The sequence below is a fragment of the Oreochromis aureus genome, linkage group 6, assembly GCF_013358895.1.
Source record: "Oreochromis aureus strain Israel breed Guangdong linkage group 6, ZZ_aureus, whole genome shotgun sequence".
NCBI classification, from domain to species: domain Eukaryota; kingdom Metazoa; phylum Chordata; class Actinopteri; order Cichliformes; family Cichlidae; genus Oreochromis; species Oreochromis aureus.
In genome coordinates this window covers 31,590,386-31,616,260 of record NC_052947.1, presented here as the reverse complement: position 1 = coordinate 31,616,260, position 25,875 = coordinate 31,590,386, and the positions used below count along the sequence as shown (strand labels likewise).

Sequence of the window (25,875 nt, the reverse complement as noted above, 5' to 3'; positions counted from 1 at the left end):
ATACATAAGTAAACTAAATGTGTGTGCTTACAAATAAAACAAATGTATCCAAACCAAACAAACTTATTGAAACTTAAGTGTGTTATTGTGTTCAAATGAAAAAATAAAAATACATAGGAGTTACCGACTTGGAGTGTCGGCCATGGGTTTGGCTATCACAGATTGGTTGTGACAACTGCATATTCATAAGGTCTAACCTACTCTGGAGGAAGTTTATTTACACAAGATTAAGGGAAGGAGTTAAGCATCCACTATAAAAACTGTTTCATTCTTGCACAAAGAATCTATTTTGATTGGTGCATTTTGATAACATAGCTGCAGTATGAACAAAAGACATGCAATCACAGACTTTTCATATGACACAAACAATAAATGTGATGCACTGGTACCCTCTCTGAATATATAGGATCAGATTATATCATATATGTGTACTGTGTTTTAATTGCATTCTTGATCTTGTCCTGACATATGGCATAGAAACTGAACATTTGACAATCGTTCCCGAAAAACATCTATTATCTTACCGTTTCTTCATTACATTTAAACTTAACTGATTTTTTCCTGTCCAGGGACTGCAGACAGTATTTACTGTAGATGGTAACCGAATCTGGCACAACACATCTTTTAATGTTAGGTTTTAAGTGATACGTTTTGTACATGGTCCCTGAAATAAATAGCAACAGAAACAATAATGGATTACAGCACCGGCAAATACATTTCATTACAGTAGATGTCTGATAAGTGCTGTCATTTCATTGGTTTTTTTTCTACAGTGCTAGGTGCCAACACATTGATCCTCATGGTGTATGACTCTGGATACTGTGGCTTCATAAAGGCCTCAGTGAAGCTTGACATCTTTCTGTTTTGTTAGGATCAGATGAGCCTGAACCATACCTTAGTTATGCTGCAAAAGGCTTATGTTCGATTTTGTGCTTGAGCGGAGGAGCGCAAAGGAAGTCCACAGGTATCATGAGGTACTTGTCTGCTTAAAGTGTTTGTTATCAGTGGGGACAGGAACAAAAGTATGTGGTACAGCCAGTCTGTGGACTACTCCTGCTTGTGCCGTTAGTGGTCAATCGGCCAACCATGGAAAGAAATGGATTTACAAATAGCTGAAGTGAAACAAAGCGTTAAAAACAATGAAATGTGAAATACTGCAGCAACTGTGTACTTTTCTGGTTGCATTTTTGGTGTACCTCACTCAGTGATCACAACAGCATGCAATTATCTCAGGTGACTGAATTCTGTTTTGGTAACCTAATTCTCTCGTGCCTTTGAATAACCAAACCTGGATTAGCTTAACCAAGATCCAGGATCTTCCCATTAAATAAATCAACGTTGAATGAACGGTGAATGGGGCTATGGATAAGGCCATATCTGAAAATGATGGCAAACTTGTGTTTTGTGATTGGTGGCCTGTTATTCCAACATAGGTTAAGTGCTCAGTTTCCTCATGTCTGACTTAAAACCCTGTGCACAATTATCAAGATTTTTTTAACCTTTGTTATAATTCATTCACTTAATTTACTATGACACAATACAAGGTAATGTAATGTGACTACAGTAATATATTATATTGACAAGCATTAGTAGCTGACCTTCAGGACTTGCTGCTAATGCTGACACCCTGACATTTTCAAGTTATTGACAAGTTAACTAGTGACCTATAAGAGCAAAATCAGTAACTATTTTACTAGTTAAAGCCCCTGCAGTTTTTAAAGAGAGCAAAGGTTGGGGGTCAGAGGGAGAGTTTACTGGATTATGGATTGTGAGCCACAAAAGAGCTTATGACTTGATCTTGGCTCAGTGTAGCTGAACTCTTTCTGCAAGTCCCAGCAAGTAGATCTCTGAGCACCGTTATTCTTTATTACTCAGGAAATTGGTACTGAATGCCAACACAAACACACACTGTTGCTCAGTTGTGCTAAACAAGCAGCGCAACATGCAAAACTGTATTTGTCACCCATCTTACCCATTTTCATCTACGTTTTGATCACTCTCAGGCTACATTTAATTCATTATTCCCTTTACATGATGTCAGCCGGCTAACCTAGACTTTACCCTTAGTGTCGGCCTGTAAGATTTGACTCGATCTTTAGGACTCAATCTCTGTAGTTTATTCTATGCAGTGTATCTCTCACAGGCATGTCACCGAAACAACAAACGGTGTATTATCCTCGTTCTTCAACTTCCAGCTAACCAGCCAGCCCAGGCAAGCCAAATTTTCCGGCTGTGCCCGGTTCCCGTTGTCATGGAGATGACGTCATGCTGCAGCACCGGGAGGAACGGCGCAGCCGCGGACGGAGGGAGGGGACGGGGAGCTTAAACCGCAGCCACAGCTCCTCCGCCATTCAGCCAGACTGCCGACTGATCCTGGAGGGCCCGGACCGTTCAACTGCAAACCCAGAGCCCACCGCAAGCTTCCCCTTGTTTCTCCAGCAGCAGCTCTCTGTGAGACACCCCACACCGCAGCGACAAAATGCGTGAGATTGTGCACCTGCAGGCCGGGCAGTGCGGGAACCAGATTGGAGCCAAGGTGAGATAAACAAACAGATCCCTGTTGGCATGTCGTCTACCTGTTAACTGTAGTCGGTTTTATGTAACGAAACACAGGTTTATCCTTGCTGCTGCTGACGTGTATCCAAGCAAGAGGTCATGCTGCTCACAGGAAATACTAAATAGGTCAGCATGGTGGGATGGAAAGTCTTGAATAAGCGTACAAAAGCATCCTTCAGGATGGGCGGTGGCAAGTCGAGACGTCCCCATTATTGTCACTTGATGCACTTTTAAATTAACGACAGCACATAAACGGGGACCACGGGGTCTTGTCGGTGTGACACAGCATGCTGGATGAAGCTTATCTGCGTGTAAGAATATATTGATTTAGGCTGACAAATCATTATTATGGAATTTAATGAATGAACTGACAGCAATCCTGTGTGTGTATCTGTATGTGTGTGGGGGCCACACTGAGAGGGGTGTGGCTCAGACAGCGAATTCACTGGAACACCGGCAGGCGTGCAGCCATGCAATTTTTTTTTCCACATATGCAATCATATTTAATTATAATAATAATAAGTAGAGCTTTAGGCTGATATTTTATTACCCATCTCTTAAACCTATCCTTTAAAGGTCTCTGTGACCTAAAGACGTAACATGGCTTGAGAAATGTATTACACAAGCTTCTGAGGTTGGATTGATGATAATAATACTAACAAGAATAATGATTTAAATTCAGAATTTTTTTTTCTAATTTTTCAATTCATTATTCCCACATACCATCAGAACAGAGCAAAAGCAGCATGCGTCACACCTTAGGAAATATTTACTTGTATATTATTGCCCTTTGATTAAATTTGTTGTCAATCATCTAAGCGATTAATCACTTGGTTGAGCTTCTGTGGTTTAACAAGTACAGCAGGATATAAATAGCGTTGAATTTAGCTGTCGGCATTTGAATGTCTCGACACTGCCACAGCACGCATTTAACTGCTCTCTGGCATGTCTGTCTCTAATCGACCTGTCTGCAGTTCTGGGAGGTGATCAGTGATGAGCACGGCATCGACCCAACAGGAACCTACCACGGAGACAGTGACCTGCAGCTGGATAGAATCAACGTCTACTACAATGAAGCTTCAGGTTGGAACTTTTGAAAGTCTGCTAATCACTATATGTGTCGACCTTTGCTTTCGAATAGTCTGTATTTGACCATTTTTAACACTTGACTTTGTATTGCAGGTGGAAAATATGTGCCTAGGGCCATCTTAGTAGATCTGGAGCCAGGCACTATGGACTCTGTCCGCTCTGGGCCTTTCGGACAGATCTTCAGGCCAGACAACTTTGTCTTTGGTATGGGATCAACCACACAGACACACACACAAACACACATATTTACATGTCTTATTGATTATACAGAAGATAATGAAAGCTGAAGTACTGGCTTTGACAGGTAACCCGTTTAAATAACAAACTTTGACATTTTGATAACTGAATATACTTCTAGACAAACAAACCCTAGCTCAGCCAATCACAATGAACTCGTTCCTTCCAGGTCAGAGTGGAGCGGGTAATAACTGGGCGAAGGGCCACTACACGGAGGGAGCCGAGCTGGTGGACTCTGTTCTGGATGTGGTGAGAAAGGAGGCTGAGAGCTGCGACTGCCTTCAGGGCTTCCAGCTCACACACTCTCTGGGTGGCGGTACTGGCTCTGGTATGGGAACTCTGCTAATCAGCAAGATCCGTGAGGAGTATCCAGATCGTATCATGAACACCTTCAGTGTGGTGCCCTCTCCTAAGGTAGAGTGATTATGCAAACCATCTTTGTTGGTGTCCATTTGTCTCCCTTTGGTTTTCCTGATCTTTGCCTTTTCTGTCTCCAGGTGTCAGACACAGTGGTGGAGCCCTACAACGCCACACTGTCTGTCCACCAGCTGGTTGAAAACACAGATGAGACTTACTGCATTGACAACGAGGCCCTGTATGACATCTGCTTCCGCACCCTCAAGCTCACCACTCCCACTTACGGAGACCTCAACCACCTGGTCTCCGCCACCATGAGTGGGGTCACGACTTGCCTCCGTTTCCCCGGTCAGCTCAATGCTGACCTCCGCAAGCTGGCTGTCAACATGGTTCCCTTCCCTCGTCTGCACTTCTTCATGCCCGGCTTTGCTCCACTCACCAGCAGGGGTAGCCAGCAGTACAGAGCCCTCTCTGTGCCCGAACTCACTCAGCAGATGTTCGATGCCAAGAACATGATGGCCGCCTGCGACCCACGCCACGGCCGCTACCTCACCGTGGCCGCTGTGTTCCGTGGGCGCATGTCCATGAAGGAGGTGGATGAGCAGATGCTGAATGTGCAGAATAAAAACAGCAGCTACTTCGTGGAGTGGATCCCCAACAACGTCAAGACAGCCGTGTGCGACATCCCACCCCGTGGCCTCAAGATGGCTGCGACCTTTATCGGCAACAGCACTGCTATCCAGGAGCTGTTCAAACGCATCTCTGAGCAGTTCACGGCCATGTTCCGCCGCAAGGCCTTCCTCCACTGGTACACCGGCGAGGGTATGGATGAGATGGAGTTCACTGAAGCGGAGAGCAACATGAACGACTTGGTGTCCGAGTACCAGCAGTACCAGGATGCTACAGCCGAGGAGGGAGAGTTTGAGGAGGAGGGAGAGGAGGAGGTGGCCTAAGGCTGAAGTCACTCATTGTTTCTCATCTGCACTCATCATGACTCCATCCAACCATCCATCCACTCATTCCGGTCCTACTCTGCTCTCTTTTTCTTTTCTTAGAGCACTGTCCCTTCCCAGTTTTCTTGTTCCTGTATTTTCTTAGTTCTTCCCTTTTCTGTCTGCCTCTTCTTTTCTCCTCATATCTCTTGACCCCCCTGACCCCCTTTGCTGCCAGAGTAGGACTCACACTTCAGACATGTAAACACAGTGCTCGTTTAGAGGTAGCTAACACACATGTGTGCTTGTGGGTTATTTGTCAAATAATTTTTATTTTTGGGGGGGTTGTTTTGCTTAGTGTTTGTTAATTATCATCGGTTAAACAATTGCATACCTGGAACACATTCACTTCATTCAAATATTATGACTTGTGTAATTTGGCATCGATTAAAATACATTTGTTGGAAAAACATCCATTTGTGTATTTACTTTTTTTCCCCTCACATTTGAAGTTCGCTCTGATACACTTTTATTAAAATAACACTTCAGTCTGGAAGAGAAAGAACTTGACTTTAACTTTCAGCCTCGATGTCACAGGAAGTAAATCAAAATGGAGACCTATAACAGATTTAGGCAGTGTGGCTTCATCACCACAAGGAGGCAGTATGACATTTGTGAGTGTGGTTCTTGTTTGAGCAGGATGTGCATATGAAATTGTTGTTTTGCTACTTCAGTATTTTGTTATGGTGTACAGTTCTAATTCCTGGTTATGTGAGCAGTATCAAGAAACACATTTAGCTTTCTATGTAGGCTATATGATTTATACCAAAGTGAAACCAGCACCTTTCAGTTCCTCAGTAAAGGCTGCCATTACGTTGGCACTCGGGGAAAAGTTTAATACAGAGTGAAACCCACTTGTGTTTATCAACAGGTTCCTGGCAACTGTTCTATTGTTAAAGTAGAGACTTGTCCATTTCAAAAACTTAGATATGCAAATCTCCCATAGGTTTTTGTTACTTCTTCAATTTTGCAGCTGCATATGTGAATATGTGGTTTTTGTTAAAAGTCAAATTTACATTTAAAATGCGTGAAGAACAAAAAACATTAAAAGATAAAGGAATTATAAGCCAAGTGTCTATAAATGGCCTGAATAGGTGGTCTTATAGCAGACGTCATTCACACACGAAAACCACACATACTGACATAGATCAGGAAGTGTTCTGTCATTCCAGTGCTGATTGAGCAGGCTGCTGTTACTGTTGCAGTCTCTGTCACTGTTACATCAGAGGTATGGTTGTCAACTAGTACACCTGCTGAAGATCTCTCTCCTCTTGGATGCCACACATGGACACAGTCGCATTTGGACAGTATGGGCTCCAGACTGAAGTAAGTAATTATGTCATTTTTGTGTGTCGACTTCCATCACCATCAGTATGCCCGTCAGTCTGTTCTTGCGGTTTCTATTACTTCCTCTCGCAACTGCACAGGAAGTTTCCTGTAGCAGTTCTGTCGCCTTCTATCTGTTGCCATATGCTTCACGGTACATTTGTTCTTGTTCACAGCAAAGAAAAAAGTTCCTCTTTCGTTCACACATATAACTAGTTTGTATTACTTGGCTGTTGATTTGTTCTCAACATTACACCTGGTTTATTTTTGTTTATGCTCAGAATCTTCGTTTTGAGAAAATTGATGCTAGACATGGTGTCAATTTGAAGCACTGTCTCAACATGTATATGACTATATTTGGTGGGTAACGGGTTTTAAGAATAAATTTGTGTCATGGCTCTAAATCTCTTTCCTATCAGACAAAACCCTGAGCGAACCTTCTACTGGTTCTTTGAAGCAACTTGCCCTGTAGCCAGAGACAAAGGTGAGGCCTCTGTGGTTTATCATCTGTTGTAGAGCAACTTAGCTACGCAGAATGATTTGTCAGCACTGGACAAGTTGATTAAAATTGCTCTTCCATTATTTTCCGTAACTGTATCAACCTACTTTTTGTCATTTTCCTGCATGACACATAGCACTGATTTGAATTTCAAGCACTTGGCTTCAAAAATAAAAGATGATGTTTTTTATTTATGTATTATAAAATCAATAAAACGTCACCCCTAGTCTTTATGAAGCTGTTTCTGCTTGCACTGAGAATTGTTCATGCTTCCTGTCATGTGATCAAAAAACCCACACAGCCTGTGTAGTCAAACATGAACTACATAGAAAGATGGTGTAGTGATCCCTCTGACTGAGCAGCTGAGCATGTGCAGAAGACCTTAAATGCTAAATAATGTTTAAAAAGCATTATATTTATACATTTGGAACCATTTGCCACTACTTTTACCTCATTATTTTCTTTATTTTCATCATAGTTATTTTCTGAACTTTTAAAAGGCTGACTACAAAATAACTTCTTTCTAAATATGCTTTAGTTGTAGAATTAGCATTAGTATTTGTCCACTCACTTATTTTAATGTTACAGATCCTGGAGTGCTGTTTCAGTTTCCAGAAGACTTCAGTGATGAGGTAGCTTCTTGTGTTTTCCTGCCCTTGTGAACAAACGTAATAATATTTATGGATATGCTTTAAAATAAAAAAATAGACTTTTTTTGTTTGTTTGTTTTTTACACACAGTGAGAACCAATGTTTTAATTTGCTCAATATGAAGCTTTACTTCTTGTTTCAGTTAGATTACTGCAACATCAGCTTACTGACATTCTCACCTACAATAGGGGAACACCTTAAAATCATACCATAAGATAACATTGTGTGTGCTTGTTAACTTACTGGTTCTCTAAACCTCGATGGCATGCCCCCCTCCCCCACTCAGGCCTGAAAACAAGCACAAAAAAGGTTCATGCCCCACAATTTTTTCGTATCTTTACAACAACAAAAGCGCTTCCAAGTTGAAATTTAAGGAATTAAGTGCTCCACTTGTGTGGCCCATGCTGTTGTTAGGTTACTTTTTGCTTTGCACCCTGACAGAGTTCATAGTATGCATCTAGATTATTTGTCCTGTTAGGTTTTCAAAATTGTTTCCCACTTTCTAGGAGTCCTATCAAACATTGCCCAGGTTCTGCTTCCCGTATGATATACAAAGGTGAGTAGAATAAACTTGATGGTTTACTTCAGGCTGTGTTTCTGTATCATTTGTGTTTCATATGTTGTCTTCTCTCTACATTTGTCTGCTCAGAGTGAGAGATGGGGTGGCTGTGCAGCACTTTACTTTTGTTCTAACTGACCTTGAGGGATGCCAACGCTTTGGCTTTTGCCGTCTCACCAACAGCACACATACCTGCCTTTGTATTCTAAGGTACACTTCAACATGTGTGAAAAATATTCTAACACCAATTCTATTTGCATTACTTTCGTTTTCAGGATACCGTTTTTGAAAATCGTTGTGGTTGTGTTATTTTTATCAATGTTATTACAGCTATCTTCCATGGTTTGAAGTGTTTTACAAACTACTCAACAACTTGGCTGACTATCTCTCAAAAGGGCAGGTAAGATTCTCATGTGTAATATTTATCTTCTCCCACTTGTCTCTTATCTGCAGATAAACTGTTAAAAGATGGACATTGCATTTATTGGTTTGTGAGATCCTATATTGAGACTAATAGCTGAGCGATTTGTCGATTTCCATTTTCCTGCACAAGGTTGGATTTGACTGAGAAACCAAGGACAGTGAACACTGTAACTTGTCAACTACAACATAGTTATACATAGCAGATATACTTGCTGTATTGTATTCAACTCTTACAGGATCTTTGAATAATTCTGTATCAAATAAAAGAATGCAGGTTTAAAGCAGTTCTACATTAGCTTCACATTTCCAAGCAAGAGGCTTTGTCCATCTGTGTCCATGCAGCATCTGTTTCAGTATGCTTAACATGACCACTTCATCTCTTCAACAGACCAGTGAAATGAAAGTGCTTTTGGCATCACTCTACAACCAGCCCCTTCCACTGGCTGCTGGTTCCGTCACCCTGCAGATGGTAAGTCTCTAATTAGCCAACGAGAACTTGGAGTCACTCAAAACTTTACTGCTGTTTCTGTCGGTGGTTAGTGTGTTGTTGTTTTTTTCTGAGGGAGAGCAGGTTTTGGTCAGCACAGAAGTGTCCCATCCTGTTGGACACTCAGAGGGACAAAAGGGGGTGAGTCCCACAGGAGTTCATGTGGTCTGGAATCACAGCCTTGTAGATACAGACTAACTCCTGCTGGAAAACTACAGTTGTCTGTGCTTGGTGGCTAAAGCTGCAGACTAAAACCTTGTGTTTAAACCAAAGCATGCACATCATGCACTAATATCTGGCATTCCTTATAGCCTTTGGAGCAATTTGTTTATGTATCCAAAAGCCATAAACATGCCATTATGTTACTGACCCCAACCACTGTTTTGTCTTATAAGAAATGCCTCTGTGTGGCCGAAAGCTGTAACAGGTTTTATTTTATGAATGTTTGTGCTTTTTTAGTTTCATTCCAAAATAAGAAATTGGTTACCTGAAAAACACATTTAGTCACCTTGTGCAATTGTTTTGCGTTAAAATGGAGAATATATTTAGAAAGTTTCAGTCCTGGTTGATGAGGAAACTTTTATGATTACAATGGAAACAGCAGGTGTTAAATTAGTAACATTTTTTAATATAGTTGTAAATGTTAGTTGAGTTAAGTCAATTTAAAGGCAGAGAGGATTAGTTTTACATAAATATATTAAATTTTTTTTTGCAGAAAAATGCTAATCTTAAAGAGCAACAAAATTTAGTTTAAATTTCATGAAGGATTTCAAGAGTTGAGATTTGAGTTGAGTCAGAGACTGTATATAAAGGATGGACAAAAACAATGTGCTGTCGCAAACCAACAAACCATTGGTTTGTTGACTTCTGTTGTGAAACCAGGCTAATCATTTTTCATCAGTGTCCCAGTTTTTCAACTACACCCTATGAGCCAAATGTCAAACCATATGCTGATTATTTTTATTTTATTTTATTTTATTTTATTTTATTTTATTTTATTTTATTTTATTTTATTTTATTTTATTTTATTACATTGGATTCCTAGGTGACTTTAGGATTTTTATTTGATTATGATACTTTGTATCAGCCTCAGATAAGTATTTGCATTTATATGCTTAATTATTCCTGTATGTGCCTGCTTTATGGGTGGTTGGGTTGGGGGTGGAGAGTTTTAAGGCTTGCTGTGTATACTTGATTATATTGCTTGTATCGTGCATCTCAGACATATACTTGTATCTTATAGCCTGTTGAATATTGTTTACTTGCCTAGGGACTGCAAGTGGAACGTAGGTCGTAGCTAAATATGGTAATGGCATGTGAGGTCAGTAAGTTTGTGCAAGGTTCCTGACAAATACGAAATGCAACTAAACCTAAAACTACTAAAGATGATGTGAAACTGGTGATTGTGGCCACAAACCTATTAGAAACATGTTCTCTGAGGTCATGCATTGAGTAAGTAACAGAATGACTTTCAAAAAGAATCCTACATAAATGATTTCATTTTGCAGCCAGATGAGCCATTGTCCGCTGTCCCCACCCTCCCCCCACTGGCTTCATTTTTAAGACCATGAAGCTACATCCATCTTTTATATACAGTCAGTGATTATTTTTTAGCTCACATAACTGTGTGTGCATGTGTAATTGATTGCTGTAGAGGGAATTTTGGAATGAAATACTAAATTATATGTCTATAACCTTTGATGTGTGCATATATGATGTGGAAGATACTAATCAGCATACTAAACCATGTTACTGAATGCAAAAACACTTCCAAAAAAATTCAGAGACATTGTTTCCTTAATATTATCTCAAGGATTATTGATAGTGTTGGTAAAGTATGAACAATGTTTTATTTCATATGTTTTGGCAGGTTCCGTACTTCATCGCTCCAGACCCCAGAAGTCTTCCTTCCATACCTGAAAATGTAAGCATGGTTAGGTTAAAAATTTAAGGCTAAATTTTAAATTCAACAAACAGCGATGTATTATGTAAACACGCTTTTCCCCACTTCAAGCTAATATTTCTATCTGTTTGTTGTTTCATACACCAGAGGAACTTGACCGAGTTGATTGTGGCAGTAGACGTGGGGAACCTGCTTCAGCTGTATGCCAGTATGCTGTTTGAGAGACGCATCCTCATCTTTGCCAGCAAACTCAGCACTGTAAATTACACAATTCTATTTTATCCATTGTTTTACTTTAAATTTATTTACATCAACTTTGTGGTATAAAAGAGAACTTCCACCCCCCCTAACCCATCCATCACATTTGGTACATGACTAACATAAATTAATTTTCACACATCAAACATAATGAAAAGTAACTAGGCCTTATCAGGTCTTAAAATGATATAATTGCCAGCTCAGATGAACAAAAACACATGCCATATCTTCCTGAGAACCGAGGAAACAAAAGTATCTTTCAGTTTAACTGTTTTTGTCCACTACAGAGGACATGATGAATAGGCCGGATTTCAAGAGGATATTAAATGCCAAAATGCAGAAGCAGTGTGTGTGAAAAACTAACTATACTCAGTGATTCGATAGATTGTTTAACCACTTTTGTCAGCAATAACTTGAAGGAATTATTTTCTGTATGACTTTGTCAGTCTCTCACATGATTGTGGGGGAGTTTTGGCCCACATTTCTATACAACATTGCTTCAGTCAATTGAAATTTGTGCTGGAGTTTGATTGGGCCATGACAACACCTTGGTTCTTTTCTTTATTTTAGCTATTCTACTGTAGATTTACTGTTGTTCTGTTCCATAACCCAATTTTGGCTAATTTTGTCCTCTCAGTGGCTGCAAAGTTCCCATGTCCTGCAGCTGCAAAAAAGCCCCAATCATTACTTTTATCACTGTGCTTGACAGTTGGTATAGTGTGTTTGTGTTTGGGTTGATATGCAGTGTTGTGGCCAAACATCTCCAGTTTTGTCTCCTCTGTCCAAAGGAGATCGTTTCAGAGGTCTTGTGGTTTGTTTAGGTGCAGTTTTCCACCCATGCCGTCATGTTCTTTTTACAGAGGCGAGGCATTCTCCTGGCAACCCTTCCAAACAAGCCATACTTGTTCAGTCTTCTTCAAATTGCTCTGCCATGAACTTAACATAACATGGTACCTGAGGCGTGTAAAGTCTGAGATGTAGTTGTTGGGATTGTAGCATGGTTTTATCATGGAGTAAATTTGCTTTAACATCAACTCACAGGAAGACTGGTATTTGTCTTAACTATTTTCCACTTGTGAATAATATTTTTCATTTCTCGTGTCTCATTGTTGAGTAATGGATGTCAAATTGTTTGGAAATGACCACATTAGTCTCCCCAAGCTGATGGGCAGTAACGGCTGCCTCACTATGATCATTGCTGATGTCTTGTGTTTTTTGGCATTGTATTAATACACACTTAAATACTCCACTCCAGCAAACTGCCAGAGCTTCTGATTTTGTTGATGATGAAGCAACATCTGCAGGCTACTTAACCCTTAATTCAACAACATACATAGTTTTTCACACAATGCTTCTACATTTAAGCTTAGTTTGTCTTAAATGAATAATGGCAGGTCATGTTGCTTGTTGATGTTCATCAGGTTATGTTTAATGTTCTGATATGTTAAAGCTTAGAATGGAGACGGGCTGTGCTTTCCCTTTATGACTCTACAACTATGTTCGGTCAGCTGCCATTAAAGACAGTAGCAATGCTAGTCTCTGCTGAATCCATGTAACTGGAAGGCAGATGTACAGCAGCTAGAACATGTTTGAATCTACAGTTTTGTAGTCATACCTTGACCACTATTTTTGGCATGTGTCAAACCACACAGGAAGATTTGTGTGCTAAAGCTTTTCTCCATTTTGTGCGTTTAGCTGACATCCTGTGTGCATGCACTCAGCGCTGTGCTATACCCCATGTACTGGCAACACATCTTCATACCTGTCCTCCCACCACACTTACTGGATTATTGCTGGTGAGATTTGTCTGTTTACGTATTTAACTGCCTATCTATCTATCAACTGTTTAATTCATATTTGTTTTTTTATGGTCACAGTGCACCCATGCCTTACCTAATAGGGGTCCACACCAGTCTATCTGAGGTAAACTGCCGACCTCATACTTCAATATAAAGCCATTGTTAAACTCCAATCCTCCAAATCTGTCAGATTTGTCCCCAGATACTGAAGCCTAATCTGTCACTGTCTGTCTGACAGAGGGTGAGGAGTCGTGGGTTGGAGGAAGTTGTTATTCTGAATGTGGATACTAACACCCTGGAAACCCCTTTTGACGACCATAAGAGGATACCTTCAGATGTGGTAATAAATAGTCTTGGTTTGTGTGATGATGCATAAGCTGCTTCTTTTGTTTCCACACTTTGTTATTTTAGGAAGGAAAGTATGATTTCACTAACTATTTTCGCCCATGCACTGCAGCCCTACACGCTACTATGATCTTCAAACTTCATAATCTTCAACTGGACCCATGTGAGAATAGCTTAGATGACTGTCTGGTAAACTTGATTTGCCTCCTACATAGTCTAACAATGAAATCAAACAATGGACTATTTCAGGGGTGTCAAACCCATTTTACGTGGTGGGCTGCATACAGCCTAATTTGATCTTAAGCAAGCTGGATCAGTGAAACTCCCCTTTCTGTCACTGTACAGAAATTACATATTTAACCGTTTTTTTCCATGATGAAGAAAAAGCTGCTGTGACAAAAAATTAAAAAAAAGAAATCTGTCGGCACGACTCCTCAGACTTAAATTGAAAGGAATAAAATCACATTAAAAGTTCTGGTAGCTTATTGCCCAGACTTTTTTGTTTTAAACTGTAATCTTAAAAACTGAAATATCTATAGTAAAATCTGAAAAGGTGAAAAACAGAAACTTTTATGTTTTTCACAAAGTTGCAGAGGTTTTATTAGAGACATAGCATTCTGCAATTTAGCATAATTTTGTAAGTTGAAATTTCTTCAGTACTGAATAGCAGAAATTAGGCTTTCATGTCAGTGGTTATTTTGGGGGGGGGGACTGAGTGGCTGAGAACACTGCTCACAATGGTGAACTGTAATAAGCAAGCGAATAAAGCAGGAAATATCACTGTCAATTTTTTTACGGGAAGATGGTCTCGAAGCACAGTGAGAGATAGATATAATTGCACACGTTTGATACCCCATCCAACTATTTTCAATTCAATTCAATTCAATTCAGTTTTATTTATATAGCGCCAAATCACAACAGAAGTCACCTCAAGGCACTTTATATCGTACAGTAGATCGCACAATAATAAATACAGAGAAAAACCCAACAATCATATGACCCCCTATGAGCAAGCACTTTGGCAACAGTGGGAAGGAAAAACTCCCTTTTAACAGGAAGAAACCTCCAGCAGAACCAGGCTCAGGGAGGGGCGGCCATCTGCTGCGACCGGTTGGGGTGAAAGAAGGAAAACAGGATAAAGACATGCTGTGGAAGAGAGACAGAGATTAATAACAGATATGATTCGATGCAGAGAGGTCTGTTAACACATAGTGAGTGAGAAAGGTGACTGGAAGGAAAAACTCAATGCATCATGGGAATCCCCGGCAGCTCTACGTCTATTGCAGCATAACTAAGGGAGGATTCAGGGTCACCTGGTCCAGCCCTAACTATATGCTTTAGCAAAAAGGAAAGTTTTAAGCCTAATCTTGAAAGTAGAGATAGTGTCTGTCTCCCGAATCCAAACTGGAAGCTGGTTCCACAGAAGAGGGGCTCACATTATGTACTGAAAGTAAGGAAGGGCAAGTTTGGACAATTCCCCAGCATATTCTCCTGATATTCAGTCCCTTTTAGTGGTAAAAATGACTATAGAATATAATGATGCTAGGCCACAGGTGTTACGATGAAAACTAGGCTCAAAACCTAAAAAAAGGAAACGAGTCCTCTTAACACATTTGTAATAGTGTTTACACGTGAAGAACATGAGACAAATAAGACCACTAATAAACATAGTTTACTAGTTATGGTTTAAATACATTTAATTCACAGTACACATTAAAGTTGGACCAATCAGTGATTTTTAGACTGCTTTAGGTACTGACAAATCACAAAGTTTTATCTCTGAGGGACATACTGGGCCCAGAAACTGTGTAAAAAGAACTAAATTTACACCATGCAAGATTGTCGAGTTCCTCGAATATTTTTTAACCCCCTGTAAAAGTCAGCCTCAGTGGTATAAACTAGCTTCAGTGCAGGTTTCCTGACACAGAAGTACACATTCAGCAGTTAAAAAGGCACAAATTCTGAGCGCATATATTTTAATAAACATATTACAGATGTAAATACAGATGCTGTATGTGTCCAGATGTCCGGATTGAAGATGTGTTTGAAGCGCCAAGCGGTGTCACCTGGATGTGGTGTCTCTCAGGCCTTCCTGAAGGCTCAGGCTCTGCTCTTTGGAGGCTACAGGGATGCACTGCAGCCTAATGAGGTCTGTCATACATGAAATACATATCCATATTTACATATGTATTTATATCAGAAAATCAATTTACGCACTTTTATTTCTACATTTACCAAGACGTTTAATTTTAAGTTTCAGTATTCTGCAGCTCTGCACATCTGTTATATCAGTATTTATTTTTAGAAGTAATTCTTCTTCTTTTGTTGTTCATGACCATCTCTATGTGTTGCTTGTTGCAGGAAGGAGAAATATGTTTCTGCGAAAACCTGTTTTTAGATCACAAATCTCCGAGTATGAAGCAGTTCCTTCAGAGTGCTGTTCATTTGCAGTGCTTCAAACAGGTAAACACTGCCCTCTGCTGTACACTTAATGCAATTGTAATAGTAGCTTAGCTGTGGTTGGACAGAGATTTAGAAAATGTTGGAGCTGATTGTATAACAGCCATTGATAGAGATGTATAATTTGATGGGTTGTGTTATGCTAAACAGATTACTATTTTTTAAAATAATAATAATCTTTTTTTTTTTTACATAATTAACAAAAAAGATTTTGAATTTGGTGTGAAGTCAGGTGCACAGGCCAATCATCTTCATGTCACTAAATGAGGGAGCTGTTTTGCCGATGCTGATCAAACAATTTCATATTTGTTGTATATTTGTTTGTTTTTTTAGTTCATTGATGCTCGTTTGGATATTCTGAATAATAAAAATGAACCAGATGATCTCTTTGAGGAGGAGATTATAAAGTGTGAATCCACAGCAGGTGTGTATCTGTATCTTTACCTGTGTGGTTGTGCATGTGTATGTCAACTTTTTTCATTGCTTGATTATCTAATTATTTCTTTTTGTAGGAAGAAGTAAATCCTATCAACAGTTAGTTGGTAATTTAAAGGTAAGTTCACTTAGTCTTCACTGGAACACTAATGCATTTGGCATCATCTTGGCAAAAATTCTTGCTTTGTACTTTTGACAGAAAGGAGGAGGTGCTCTCATCCTCAACATGAAGTCCAAAGCAAACATGAGAGTGAGTACAGTGTTGAGGTGTTTTTTTATTATTATGAACTATGACTATGTTTATGTTGCTCTGCTGTAGGTCTGTTACTAATCTGTTTATCTGCTTATCTCTTCTAGGCCAAAGTTCTTGCCAAGTCAGGTCTGAAAAACCTGCTGATACATAAGGTGAGCTCATGTTCATGTGGGCAAATGCTGATGGATAAAAATGATGCTGTGGTTTTAACAAGTTTTTGTTTTGTGTTTGATGCAGGTTAACGATGAAGAGCACACCCTTCAGAGAGGTGGATCGGTATCACACCGCCGTGCCCAATCTGACTGCCTGCAGAACCGCCTACCAATCACACAGCACTTCGGGAGGGTGAGATACAACAATTTACTCTCATGCACCAAACCCACATCTAAAAAAAAAAAAAAAAAAAAATCACTTTTTTTTTTAATCTAGATATCTACACTCACTGGCTTTATTAGGTACACCTCATTGCATTTAGGCATGTAAAAGTGATCAAGATGACCAGCTGAAGTTTAAACCGAGGATGAGAACAGAAGAGGAAGATGGTTTAAGTGGCTTTATACATGGCGTGGATTGGTGTCAGATGGGCACCCCAGTGTTTCGGAAACCACACAACCCACACAGCTTTAATGGTTTGACAAAGAGTTTTAATGGTCTGACAAAGAGAAAATATTGAAAGAGTTGCAATGCTCCAAGTGAAAATCGCTTGTTGTTGTCAGAGAAGAATGGCCAGATTGCTTCAAGCTGAGAGGAGGGTAGCCATAACTCAAATAACCACTCATTACACCCAAGGTATGCAGAAAAGCATGTCTGAAATAACAATACATTAAACCTTAAAGCAGACACAAAAATCTTGCAGCAGCACATGACCACACGGTGTTATTCCTGTCAGCTAAGAACAGGAAACTGAGGCTACAATTTACACAGACTCACCAAAATTGTGAGAGAGATGATTGGAAAGGCGTTGCCTGGTCTGATGAGTCTTCATTTCTACTGCAACATTTGGATGGTGTTACACCCCAGCCCAGGGAAAACCGACGTGCAACATAAGGAAAATAAAAATAAGGAGAAATGCCCCACACTCCCTGCTCTCAAGGAAGACGAACCAAAAAAAAACCAGCTGCCACGGATTTCACAACAGCCAGTCAGTTTATTAAGTCCCAAAAGGTAGCGGGTGTCAGGGTGAGCGTGGCCAAAACAACAAACAAAAACTCTAGAAATGAAATGCAGCTGGCTTACCTTCACAGAAAAACCCCAAAAGAAAATTACAGGTGTCTTACCTGCCTCCCTAACCAAAAACAGGAGAAGGTATAATAAAAATATAACCTTGTGACCTCATTTGCTTCTGTATTGTCTTATATTATTCTTTTCACATTTGAATATTTTTCTTGTGGAAAAATTGTATTACCAAACCTTTGCTTTGTTGTTGCCTCATGTCAGTCACGTCCCCGTCGACCTGCTCAGAAGTCTAAGACTCATAGAGACAAGGACATCATGAAAGACAGTGAAGATGCATGGGATGGGTAAGCTGTGAGGAAATATATTCACTCATGTACAGAGTGTTTTAGTATACACTGAGGCACATACAGCTTAAGTACATATTGTATTAACTGCTTAGCTGTGTTAACTGTACCAATTCAGTTCAATTTCTGCAGCGCAAATTCACAACAGTTGCCTCTAGGCACTTCATATTGTAAGGTAAAGAACCTACAGTATTAATAAGAAACCCCAAAAATCACATAGCCCCTTGCCAGCTGGCAAGAGTGGGAAAGAAAAACTCCCTTTTAACAGCGAAAAATCTCCCAGGGAGTCAGGGAGGGGCAGCATAAAAGAAACACTATGAGAGAAAAAGAGAGTGTAATAATTACTAATGATTAAATACATTAGTCCTGTTTATACAGGGGTAATAAAAACAATGAGTAAAAAAGAAACGCTCAGTGTATCATAGGATCCCAGCAGCCCAAGCTTATTGAAGCATAACTGAGGTATGGTTCAGGGCCACCTGAGCAGCCCTAACTATAAGCTTTATAAAAAGAAGGTTTTAAGCCTAATCTTAAAAGTAGATAAATAATCTGTGTGCTGTCTCCAAACCGGGAGCTGGTTCTGTAGAAGAGTTTGTCAAACAGCATTTGTAAAGAAAACTGTGTAGAACTCCAAGAATATGTTAGAAGAGCATCAGGGACTAATTATCATTTGGATAATATACTGTATCTCTACAGTGGAGAATTTTTGTTCATACCATTTTGTTTATTGCTTTCATTTCAGAGCTATGTCTGGGTCCAGGACTGAGCCTGCCTCTGAGCTCCAGAAGGATGAAGAAGAAGAAGATGATGATGATGATGGTGAGGAGGACGATGCACTGCTGTGTGATGAAGAAGAGATGGATCTTCTTGGGGAGATCTTTGATACACTGAGCTCTCGTAGCTCCCATGACCGTGGCCTGCTGTACGGCACCCGCAGCCTGGATCTGTTTGGGCCAGACAGCCATGACTTCATCACACGGGTAAGAAAATGGCTAAAAGTTTCACTAACACACACAAGTAGATGCAATTTCTGATCTGTCTGTGTTTTCCAGCGTGTGCCAACCAATCCAAGCCAAGAGAGCCTGTCTCTGTCCATCAGTGGCAGTGGCAGTTTGCACAGCTGGAATCTGGAAACAACAGAGGAGTTATCAGACCTGACAGCGGACACCGACTTGCCATGCATGGACACTAGTGTACCAGAGGAGGAAGGGTTGGAGAATATGAATATGCAGTCAGAAAACAAAACAGAAGAGCCAAAAATTGGACACAGGCAGGACGGAAAAAAACAGGAAGAAGTGACAGGAGCAATAAATGGGAACCAAGCAGAGGAAACTGATGATCAAAATAAGTTTAAGGAAGTAAAGTTAGAGGAAAATATAGAGAAACAAGATCAGGGAGAGGGTGTAAGTTTAGGGGAGGACCCGGTTAATGAAATATCTGCCAAGAGCATTGAAGGCTTAAAAGAAAACAAAGAGGATGAGCAAAATAAGACAGAGGTAAATGCAGAACCTGAGATGGAAAGAGAAACACATGAAAGTCCAAAAGCAAGAGAAGAAGAAAAAGAGAGCCAACTGGAGAAAAATGAAGAGGTAAGAGGATCTTTAAGCAAACTTATAAACCCAAATCCTCAACATCCCAACTCTGTGGAAGAAGAGGAAAATCAAGGGAAGGAGGCCGTTCCAGATACTACAGTCCCTCCTGGGCCTCAGATTCCTGCTGTTGACCCTAACCCTACATCAGTTCAAGAAAAAAAGATTGAAATAGAAGCAAGAAAACTGGAGCAAGAGGTAAAGCAGACCCCCTCTCCTCCTAAAGTGCTATCTGCTGCAGCACGCTTTCAGTCTCAAGGATCCACCCAAAACTTCCAGGTAAAGTCCAAGGTTAAGGCCTTTACCGAACCTGGGAAACCTTGCACTGTGTTCAGAAACAGGGAGAATGCACAAATGCCATGTGACTCAAATACATCAGAAACAAACAACCGCACCGAGGAAGCTGAAGAGGAAGAACGACCTCCAGTCAAAGTGTCAGAACTGAAGAAGAGATTTGAAGCTTAAACGATGCTGGTTACATTCTAGTTTTTGTTACTTAAAATCCAATTAAATGGATACATTTGGTTTCTCTCTGTATTTCCCCTGCCTCTCCGTTACTCTTAATCCCAAGCCCATTTGGTTTTACTGAAAATATAAATTATGAAATAAAAGTCAACAATGTAGTTTTATTTAAAAGCTAACCACTGTGAATTGTAGCAGATGTTACTCAAGTGAGGGTGAATGTTGCACTTGGGGATAAGTTTCAGATGAACATTTTGTGCATTAGTATTTATGGATATAACAAGCTGCACTGTATACAAACACAAAGTAATGAAAAAAAAAACAATGTTCCCATTTTTTAAGTAGTTTTGGACTTTTTAAAGGCCGTCTCTTTACAATAACAAAAACAATACTGCCACACTCTCACAAACTGGCTGTTTTCTTAGTATGTAAACACATTTTATTGCTTGTATATTTTATACTTGGTGAAATGGTTAATTACTTAGAATTAAGACAGCATGGCTGAAATAAATAAGAAGAAAAAAAGAAAAGCAAGTAAGAAAAATGCATGAAAAACGTTTTTCCTGTGGCCTGCTGGGAGACCAATTTGTTACTGAAAGAAAAAACATTTTTCTTCAAATGTATGTTTGTGCAAAAGGCATGCTATCCATCAGATTCTTTAATAAAAACTGACGCATTCTGGGTATTTACATTTTGCGACCATTTCGCTTACTGAATAACCTGAACTTGAATAAAATAAATACTTTGAAAACTGCTCCTCAGCTTCAACGCTCCAAGATGATGGGCAACAAGCAGGAATATTTGGTGTGCACATTGCAGTTTATTTACATAACACCTTGTGAAACATGCATTTTGATTTGTTATAGATTAAGTTGAGCTTTTCCTAAGTTATATGAAAGTGCATCACAGTCAATCTTTTAAATCAATATTTCTTATAAATGCAAAAAACGTGTAAAAATATACATTTTTATATATAAATACACAGAACAAGCCGCACAGAAAAAATACTAACCTGCGTACAAATACAAAGTGTTATTTAACTCATGTTCCTTGCTCAGGTGGCGGAATAAAAGGGAGTGACTTGTTTACATTGCAATGTACAAACCTCTCTCTCTTCGTGCAGTGAAACAGATGATAGAATAAATTTAGAGGTCTGATCGGTCATTTGTTGTCACTGGCTATTAGAAGCTGCAGCATGAATAGTGTTTAGTGTACTTACAAACTGCTGCTGCAAAACATGATCTCTAAGGACAGGATCACAGGAATCCATCACTTATAAGTTCATAGCCTTACAAAGTGACAAAGTATGTGAGGACTCATTATATCAGACGTTCTTCTTTGGGCAATGGTAGGGGCAAGCCAGGTTTTTCACAACCCGCTGACCTTGACTGTTTCTTCTCCACCGCACTGGGCTTGTATGTTCCCTCCATGCTTCTCTTTTTCCTAATGACGCAAAGTAGCAACAGCGTAGTCAAGCTGAGCAGGGACAGCACGGTGGAGACAAACACTGACACCATGGGTGAGATCGACACCTCCATGGCCATGCTGAGGAGAGAAATCACAAACTTTTAAAGTCATCAATACGTAATTTATAACGTCAACATGACAGAAGTTGTTACAACCTCTAAGGGTCAGTTGTTCCAACAAGTGTTTCACATTTGCACACTAGAGGGCAGTTACCTCAGTTATTCAGGCACCCTAGTGGGGATGCACAACAGTTTTTTTTTGTTTTTTTTTGTTTCTTTAACCAGAAACAAACAAAAGTGACAATGTTACGCGGCTAGACGGTATGATTAATGATCAGCTGAGAGGACAACTACATGTTGGGTATGTTGAAAAATAAGTTCAGAGTGTTCAGACAGTGTTTAAAATGAGCTCACCTCCCTGTAGAGTAGAAAGGATCATTCAGGTCTGCAGGATCTGTTCTTACATCTGCACCAAGTGACTGTGGAGCATTAAAAAATATATATATGTCATTCAGCTGTAACATTAAAGACACCTCCTTAATACTGTGTCTTCTGGGTCAGGTGTCCTGCGGTGTTTTGCACCAGGACATTGGAGAGTGCTTGATCTGTGCCAATGTTTTGGTGGATGCTATAAGTAAACATAACATTCACATAAGTGCCAGGACCCAAGGCCTTCCCTGCTGTGCCCCACGCTGCAAAGACATTATTGTTATCCACTTTACACATCAGGACTTTTACTGTTGTGGCAGATCTGTATAGATTTAAAAAGTATTTGTAAAATAGAAGAGACTGTCATGTTTGTGATCACAAGTCATTACTTGCCTGAAAAACAAATTGTAAAAGGGGATTAAACTTTTTACAAAAAAAAAATCAGAAACTGCAGCATATCCACCCAACCTGCTGAATCCCTGAATCAAATTCAAGATAGCTGGAGGGCTGAAGTCTATCCTAGCTACCATAGGGTGAGAGGCAGAGTACACCCTGGACAGGTCACTAATCTGTTGCAGGGCTAACACAAGAAGACACAAAGCCATCCACACTCACACCTATGGGCAATGTAGAATCATCAATGGACCTAACTGCATGTCTTTAGATTGTGGGAGGAAGGTGGATTGCTCTGACAGAACCCTCTTAAACATGGAATTAGAAAGAGAGAGAGATACTTGGTGTCAAATGTACTTGAATTTAAAACACTGCAGCCAGAAAACCTGTGTGACATGACAGGCACATACCTTTGAAGGAAACTTGCCTCTTTCATTCCATAACCGCTTGGAATACCAAAAGAAAGAGCTTATCACAAAGTGTTGGATGATCTCATGTTTGCGATTATATTTTCATGGCAAGAATGGCATAATTTTAAAATACTAATAAACTAATCATACTGCAATCATCGGTGAGGAAAAAAAAACACACACCAAGGCATTATTGGTTAACCAATTTAGTCTAATACAAAAATACTTGAGAGACTTGAGGTATAATTATGACATACAGACACACACTAAAATGTGTGGTTTACAAGCAAAAACCCCCAAAACTTTGTGTTACAGGAATGCCATTGTACTGACTTCCATTACATTCCTCAGGGGTGTATTATTACCACAATGCAAACAAGGACCTCGGCCACTGAAAGTTAGCAGAAAGGGAAGCAATTTAGATTTGCTTTTTCTTCCCAGAAGACTGTGCAACCAGCTTGTTAACTTAGAGTGCGATTCTATTAACAATACTGTGTTAGTAGTGGCCAATATTAACAACAGGAACTGAATTTTTATTGCACTTTCATTGTTTCCAGCTCCAAATGTGAGGAATGTTTGCTTTCTTTTGTTTTGTTACGTGATAATAAACCTATTAATCGGAGGATAAAAACAGGTCAAATTGAGCCTGACCTAATCCTTACTCCCACTTTTAAGGCATCAATGCGCATATCCAGTCTTTGGACTTTGCCTTAATGGGATCTATGCCCCTCATAGAAAAACCCTTAATCATACCAGACTGGGACACTAGGCTACAAAAAACGATTCTAAAAAAAATCTGTGGAAGATTAAGCGTTTCACACTGAAAAGGTAGTTAGTAAATGTCCCGAACTCACCATAAATGTCCATACATATAGACAGGAGATGCCGAACAACTCCTGCTCTTAAAGTTCAGTCTGCAAAGTGTGAAAAGTCTGCCCCCCCCATAAACCACTTAGACCAACAGACACTGACACACCCACCAGAGTTTAACATTGCCACCGGCTGACGTATGTCTCTGCCCAGGGCGGGATGCCACAGATCCCGAAACACCTGTTTAACCGGTGTCTTTCCGGCTCAGGTGAGCCCGCTGTTGCTGTGAACTGTGACAGGTGAAACGGCTTACAGCCAAAGGAATGAAGGAGCGCGTGCAGCCTCACGAGGAAGCTCCGACCGTTGGGGTTACAGCTGCGTTCGTAGGCCAAGGATGAAATTTGGTAATTACCTGCCGGTTAATGGGTATCCAGGTGAGACGATCAACGTTTTAGTGGCACCCTGTTCAAAGTAACACGCTCCCGGAAACCGAGAATGCTCATAGTCTGAGAGACAGGTGTCGACGTGTTCGAAGCATACTGAAAGTATTCTGCCCCACTCACCTGTCGTATTCAAATGAGCCTGGTCACATGTCCTCTCTGCACCAATCAGAAACAACTTCACACAACTGCTTTCTCTCGTTTTTCAGTTTTTGTATATATAGGCCTATATTTTTTGTTTTGTTTTGTTTTAACACAAGTCACTAAGCTTACGACAAAAGTAGGTAATATTTGGTTTATTTGCTTTGACAAATACAAATAATCACTCAGTTGATGTATAGAGGGTTGGGTTTAATAATTAAATACAAAAGTCCTTGTGTGAGTTTACAAAGCTGCTGTTTGTCTGTGCGCAATCTACCCTGTGGCCTACTTTCGTTATTACTGAACAAACGAAACTCCGATTACCAGAAGTCCTGGTGTGCATAACAAAGACACGCTATGCCAGATAAATAGCCTAAAAGTTATGATAAAGGAAAATCTTAAAACTTTACTTTCTTCAGTTTGTTCATGTTTTTAATATTAACCAATATTAAGACTTCTTTAATCTTCAACAACATATAAAAGATTAAAGCACTGACTTAGTAAAGAAATAATAAAATGGCCTGTATTTGTATAGCGCTTTTCTAGTCCCTAAGGACCCCAAAGCGCTTTACACATCCAGTCATCCACCCATTCACACACACATTCACATAATAATTTATTTTTATTTATTTATTTTTACAATGCCTACATAAAAGCTGTGCAACTTCCTTTAAAACAACAACCTTTGATTTGCCTTTTCACACATAACATCTGTTGAATAAAAGCTGAACTTCTCATCAAGTCCTCCAAAAATTGCCCCCCAAACCGTAATCCTCTATGCACTGACTAACCCTTTATTAGATGTTATGTAGGGACAGTGGGACGTGGTCTCCTTTAAAAATCAATAGCTTTGGTTTTAGATACATTTACTGTGAGGAAAGACATGTCAGTTAGCAAATCTCCCATGGATAAAAATAATATGTTACTCCACCTCCTGCAGAAGACTCACAATTATACAATTATTAGGGCCAAATATTGATATCTGATTGATCCGACTCCTGTTAGACCATAAATCAAACAAAAAGTGGTGACCACACACAGCCCTTAGTTTCATTAACCAAGACTCTCTTGTATCTGTTTAAAAAATGCAGTGAGCCAACAGACTTTTGCTAAAAACCACATTAAAATTAGGTAGGAACTTGTGTACAAGACGTACCAGATATAATAGAGCAGCAGGAGTATACTTCACTCCCCTCTTTGCCCTTCAGGCAAACTGTAAGGGGTCCAACATGTTTGTATGTAAAATGTGCTCTATTTCATTATGTTCAATTGCACATCACAACATTAGTGTAAACAGCATACTTCAGACTGGAGGATACATATAACTGGACAAGTGAAAAAGAATGGATGGATGAATAGAATTGCAAAAACTAAAAAATATTGAAAAATATGCAGATGGGCAGAATTTACACATGGATTTAGAAAATGAAAACAAAAAAAACTGCTAAATTCAGGCTGCTTTTGGTTATATATTGGTATTAGGTTACATATTGGTATTAAGTTATCTTTTCCTTTTTTGTTTGTTTTTAGCATACTTTGAACCCCGTAGTATCAACTGACCATTATATTAATGCCACCGCCTTTAAA

The 25,875-nt window shown here is 39.7% G+C and overlaps 2 protein-coding genes and 1 long non-coding RNA gene across 4 annotated transcripts; 2 read left to right on the top strand and 1 right to left on the bottom strand.

Annotated features, from left to right (window-relative positions):
- The first annotated feature begins 2,289 nt into the window (after window positions 1-2,289).
- Window positions 2,290-5,643, top strand: LOC116317083 (tubulin beta-4B chain-like). Its single transcript, XM_031735747.2, has 5 exons — window positions 2,290-2,536; window positions 3,531-3,639; window positions 3,739-3,849; window positions 4,052-4,296; window positions 4,380-5,643. Exons 1-5 carry the CDS (start codon window positions 2,480-2,482, stop codon window positions 5,190-5,192), a joined length of 1,335 nt encoding a protein of 444 aa, XP_031591607.1. The 5' UTR covers window positions 2,290-2,479; the 3' UTR covers window positions 5,193-5,643.
- Window positions 5,644-6,412: 769 nt separating this feature from the next.
- dennd1c (DENN domain containing 1C) lies at window positions 6,413-20,888 on the top strand. 2 transcript variants are annotated; one of them, XM_031735745.2, is made up of 23 exons: window positions 6,413-6,557; window positions 6,977-7,041; window positions 7,645-7,688; window positions 8,213-8,262; window positions 8,356-8,475; window positions 8,596-8,665; window positions 9,077-9,157; window positions 9,251-9,316; window positions 11,046-11,099; window positions 11,226-11,336; window positions 13,032-13,132; window positions 13,214-13,259; window positions 13,374-13,475; window positions 15,504-15,629; window positions 15,842-15,943; window positions 16,274-16,364; window positions 16,453-16,493; window positions 16,575-16,625; window positions 16,733-16,780; window positions 16,866-16,973; window positions 18,066-18,148; window positions 18,891-19,128; window positions 19,201-20,888. In XM_031735745.2, the coding sequence occupies exons 1-23, from the start codon at window positions 6,541-6,543 to the stop codon at window positions 20,200-20,202; spliced, it is 2,817 nt and encodes a 938-aa protein (XP_031591605.1). In that variant the 5' UTR covers window positions 6,413-6,540; the 3' UTR covers window positions 20,203-20,888. The 2 variants fall into 2 exon arrangements, with proteins under 2 accessions (XP_031591605.1, XP_031591606.1); XM_031735746.2 differs by lacking the exon at window positions 9,251-9,316.
- On the bottom strand, window positions 17,251-18,069 carry LOC116317082. Its single transcript, XR_004199226.2, has 2 exons — window positions 17,559-18,069; window positions 17,251-17,435 (listed from the first exon to the last, which is right to left on the bottom strand). It is a non-coding gene; the product is annotated as an uncharacterized LOC116317082 (long non-coding RNA).
- Window positions 20,889-25,875: the final 4,987 nt, after the last annotated feature.

What these genes read in the sequence shown, in the direction of transcription:
- LOC116317083 (XM_031735747.2), top strand. Translation starts at nt 2,480, where the DNA reads ATGCGTGAGATTGTGCACCTGCAGGCCGGGCAGTGCGGGAACCAGATT. An exon ending in CTACTACAATGAAGCTTCAG is followed by an intron (nt 3,640 to 3,738) that starts GTTGGAACTTTT and finishes TTTGTATTGCAG; the next exon opens with GTGGAAAATATGTGCCTAGG. An exon ending in GCCAGACAACTTTGTCTTTG is followed by an intron (nt 3,850 to 4,051) that starts GTATGGGATCAA and finishes CGTTCCTTCCAG; the next exon opens with GTCAGAGTGGAGCGGGTAAT.
- dennd1c (XM_031735745.2), top strand. An exon ending in ACTATCTCTCAAAAGGGCAG is followed by an intron (nt 8,666 to 9,076) that starts GTAAGATTCTCA and finishes TCTCTTCAACAG; the next exon opens with ACCAGTGAAATGAAAGTGCT. An exon ending in ATTTGCAGTGCTTCAAACAG is followed by an intron (nt 15,944 to 16,273) that starts GTAAACACTGCC and finishes TTGTTTTTTTAG; the next exon opens with TTCATTGATGCTCGTTTGGA.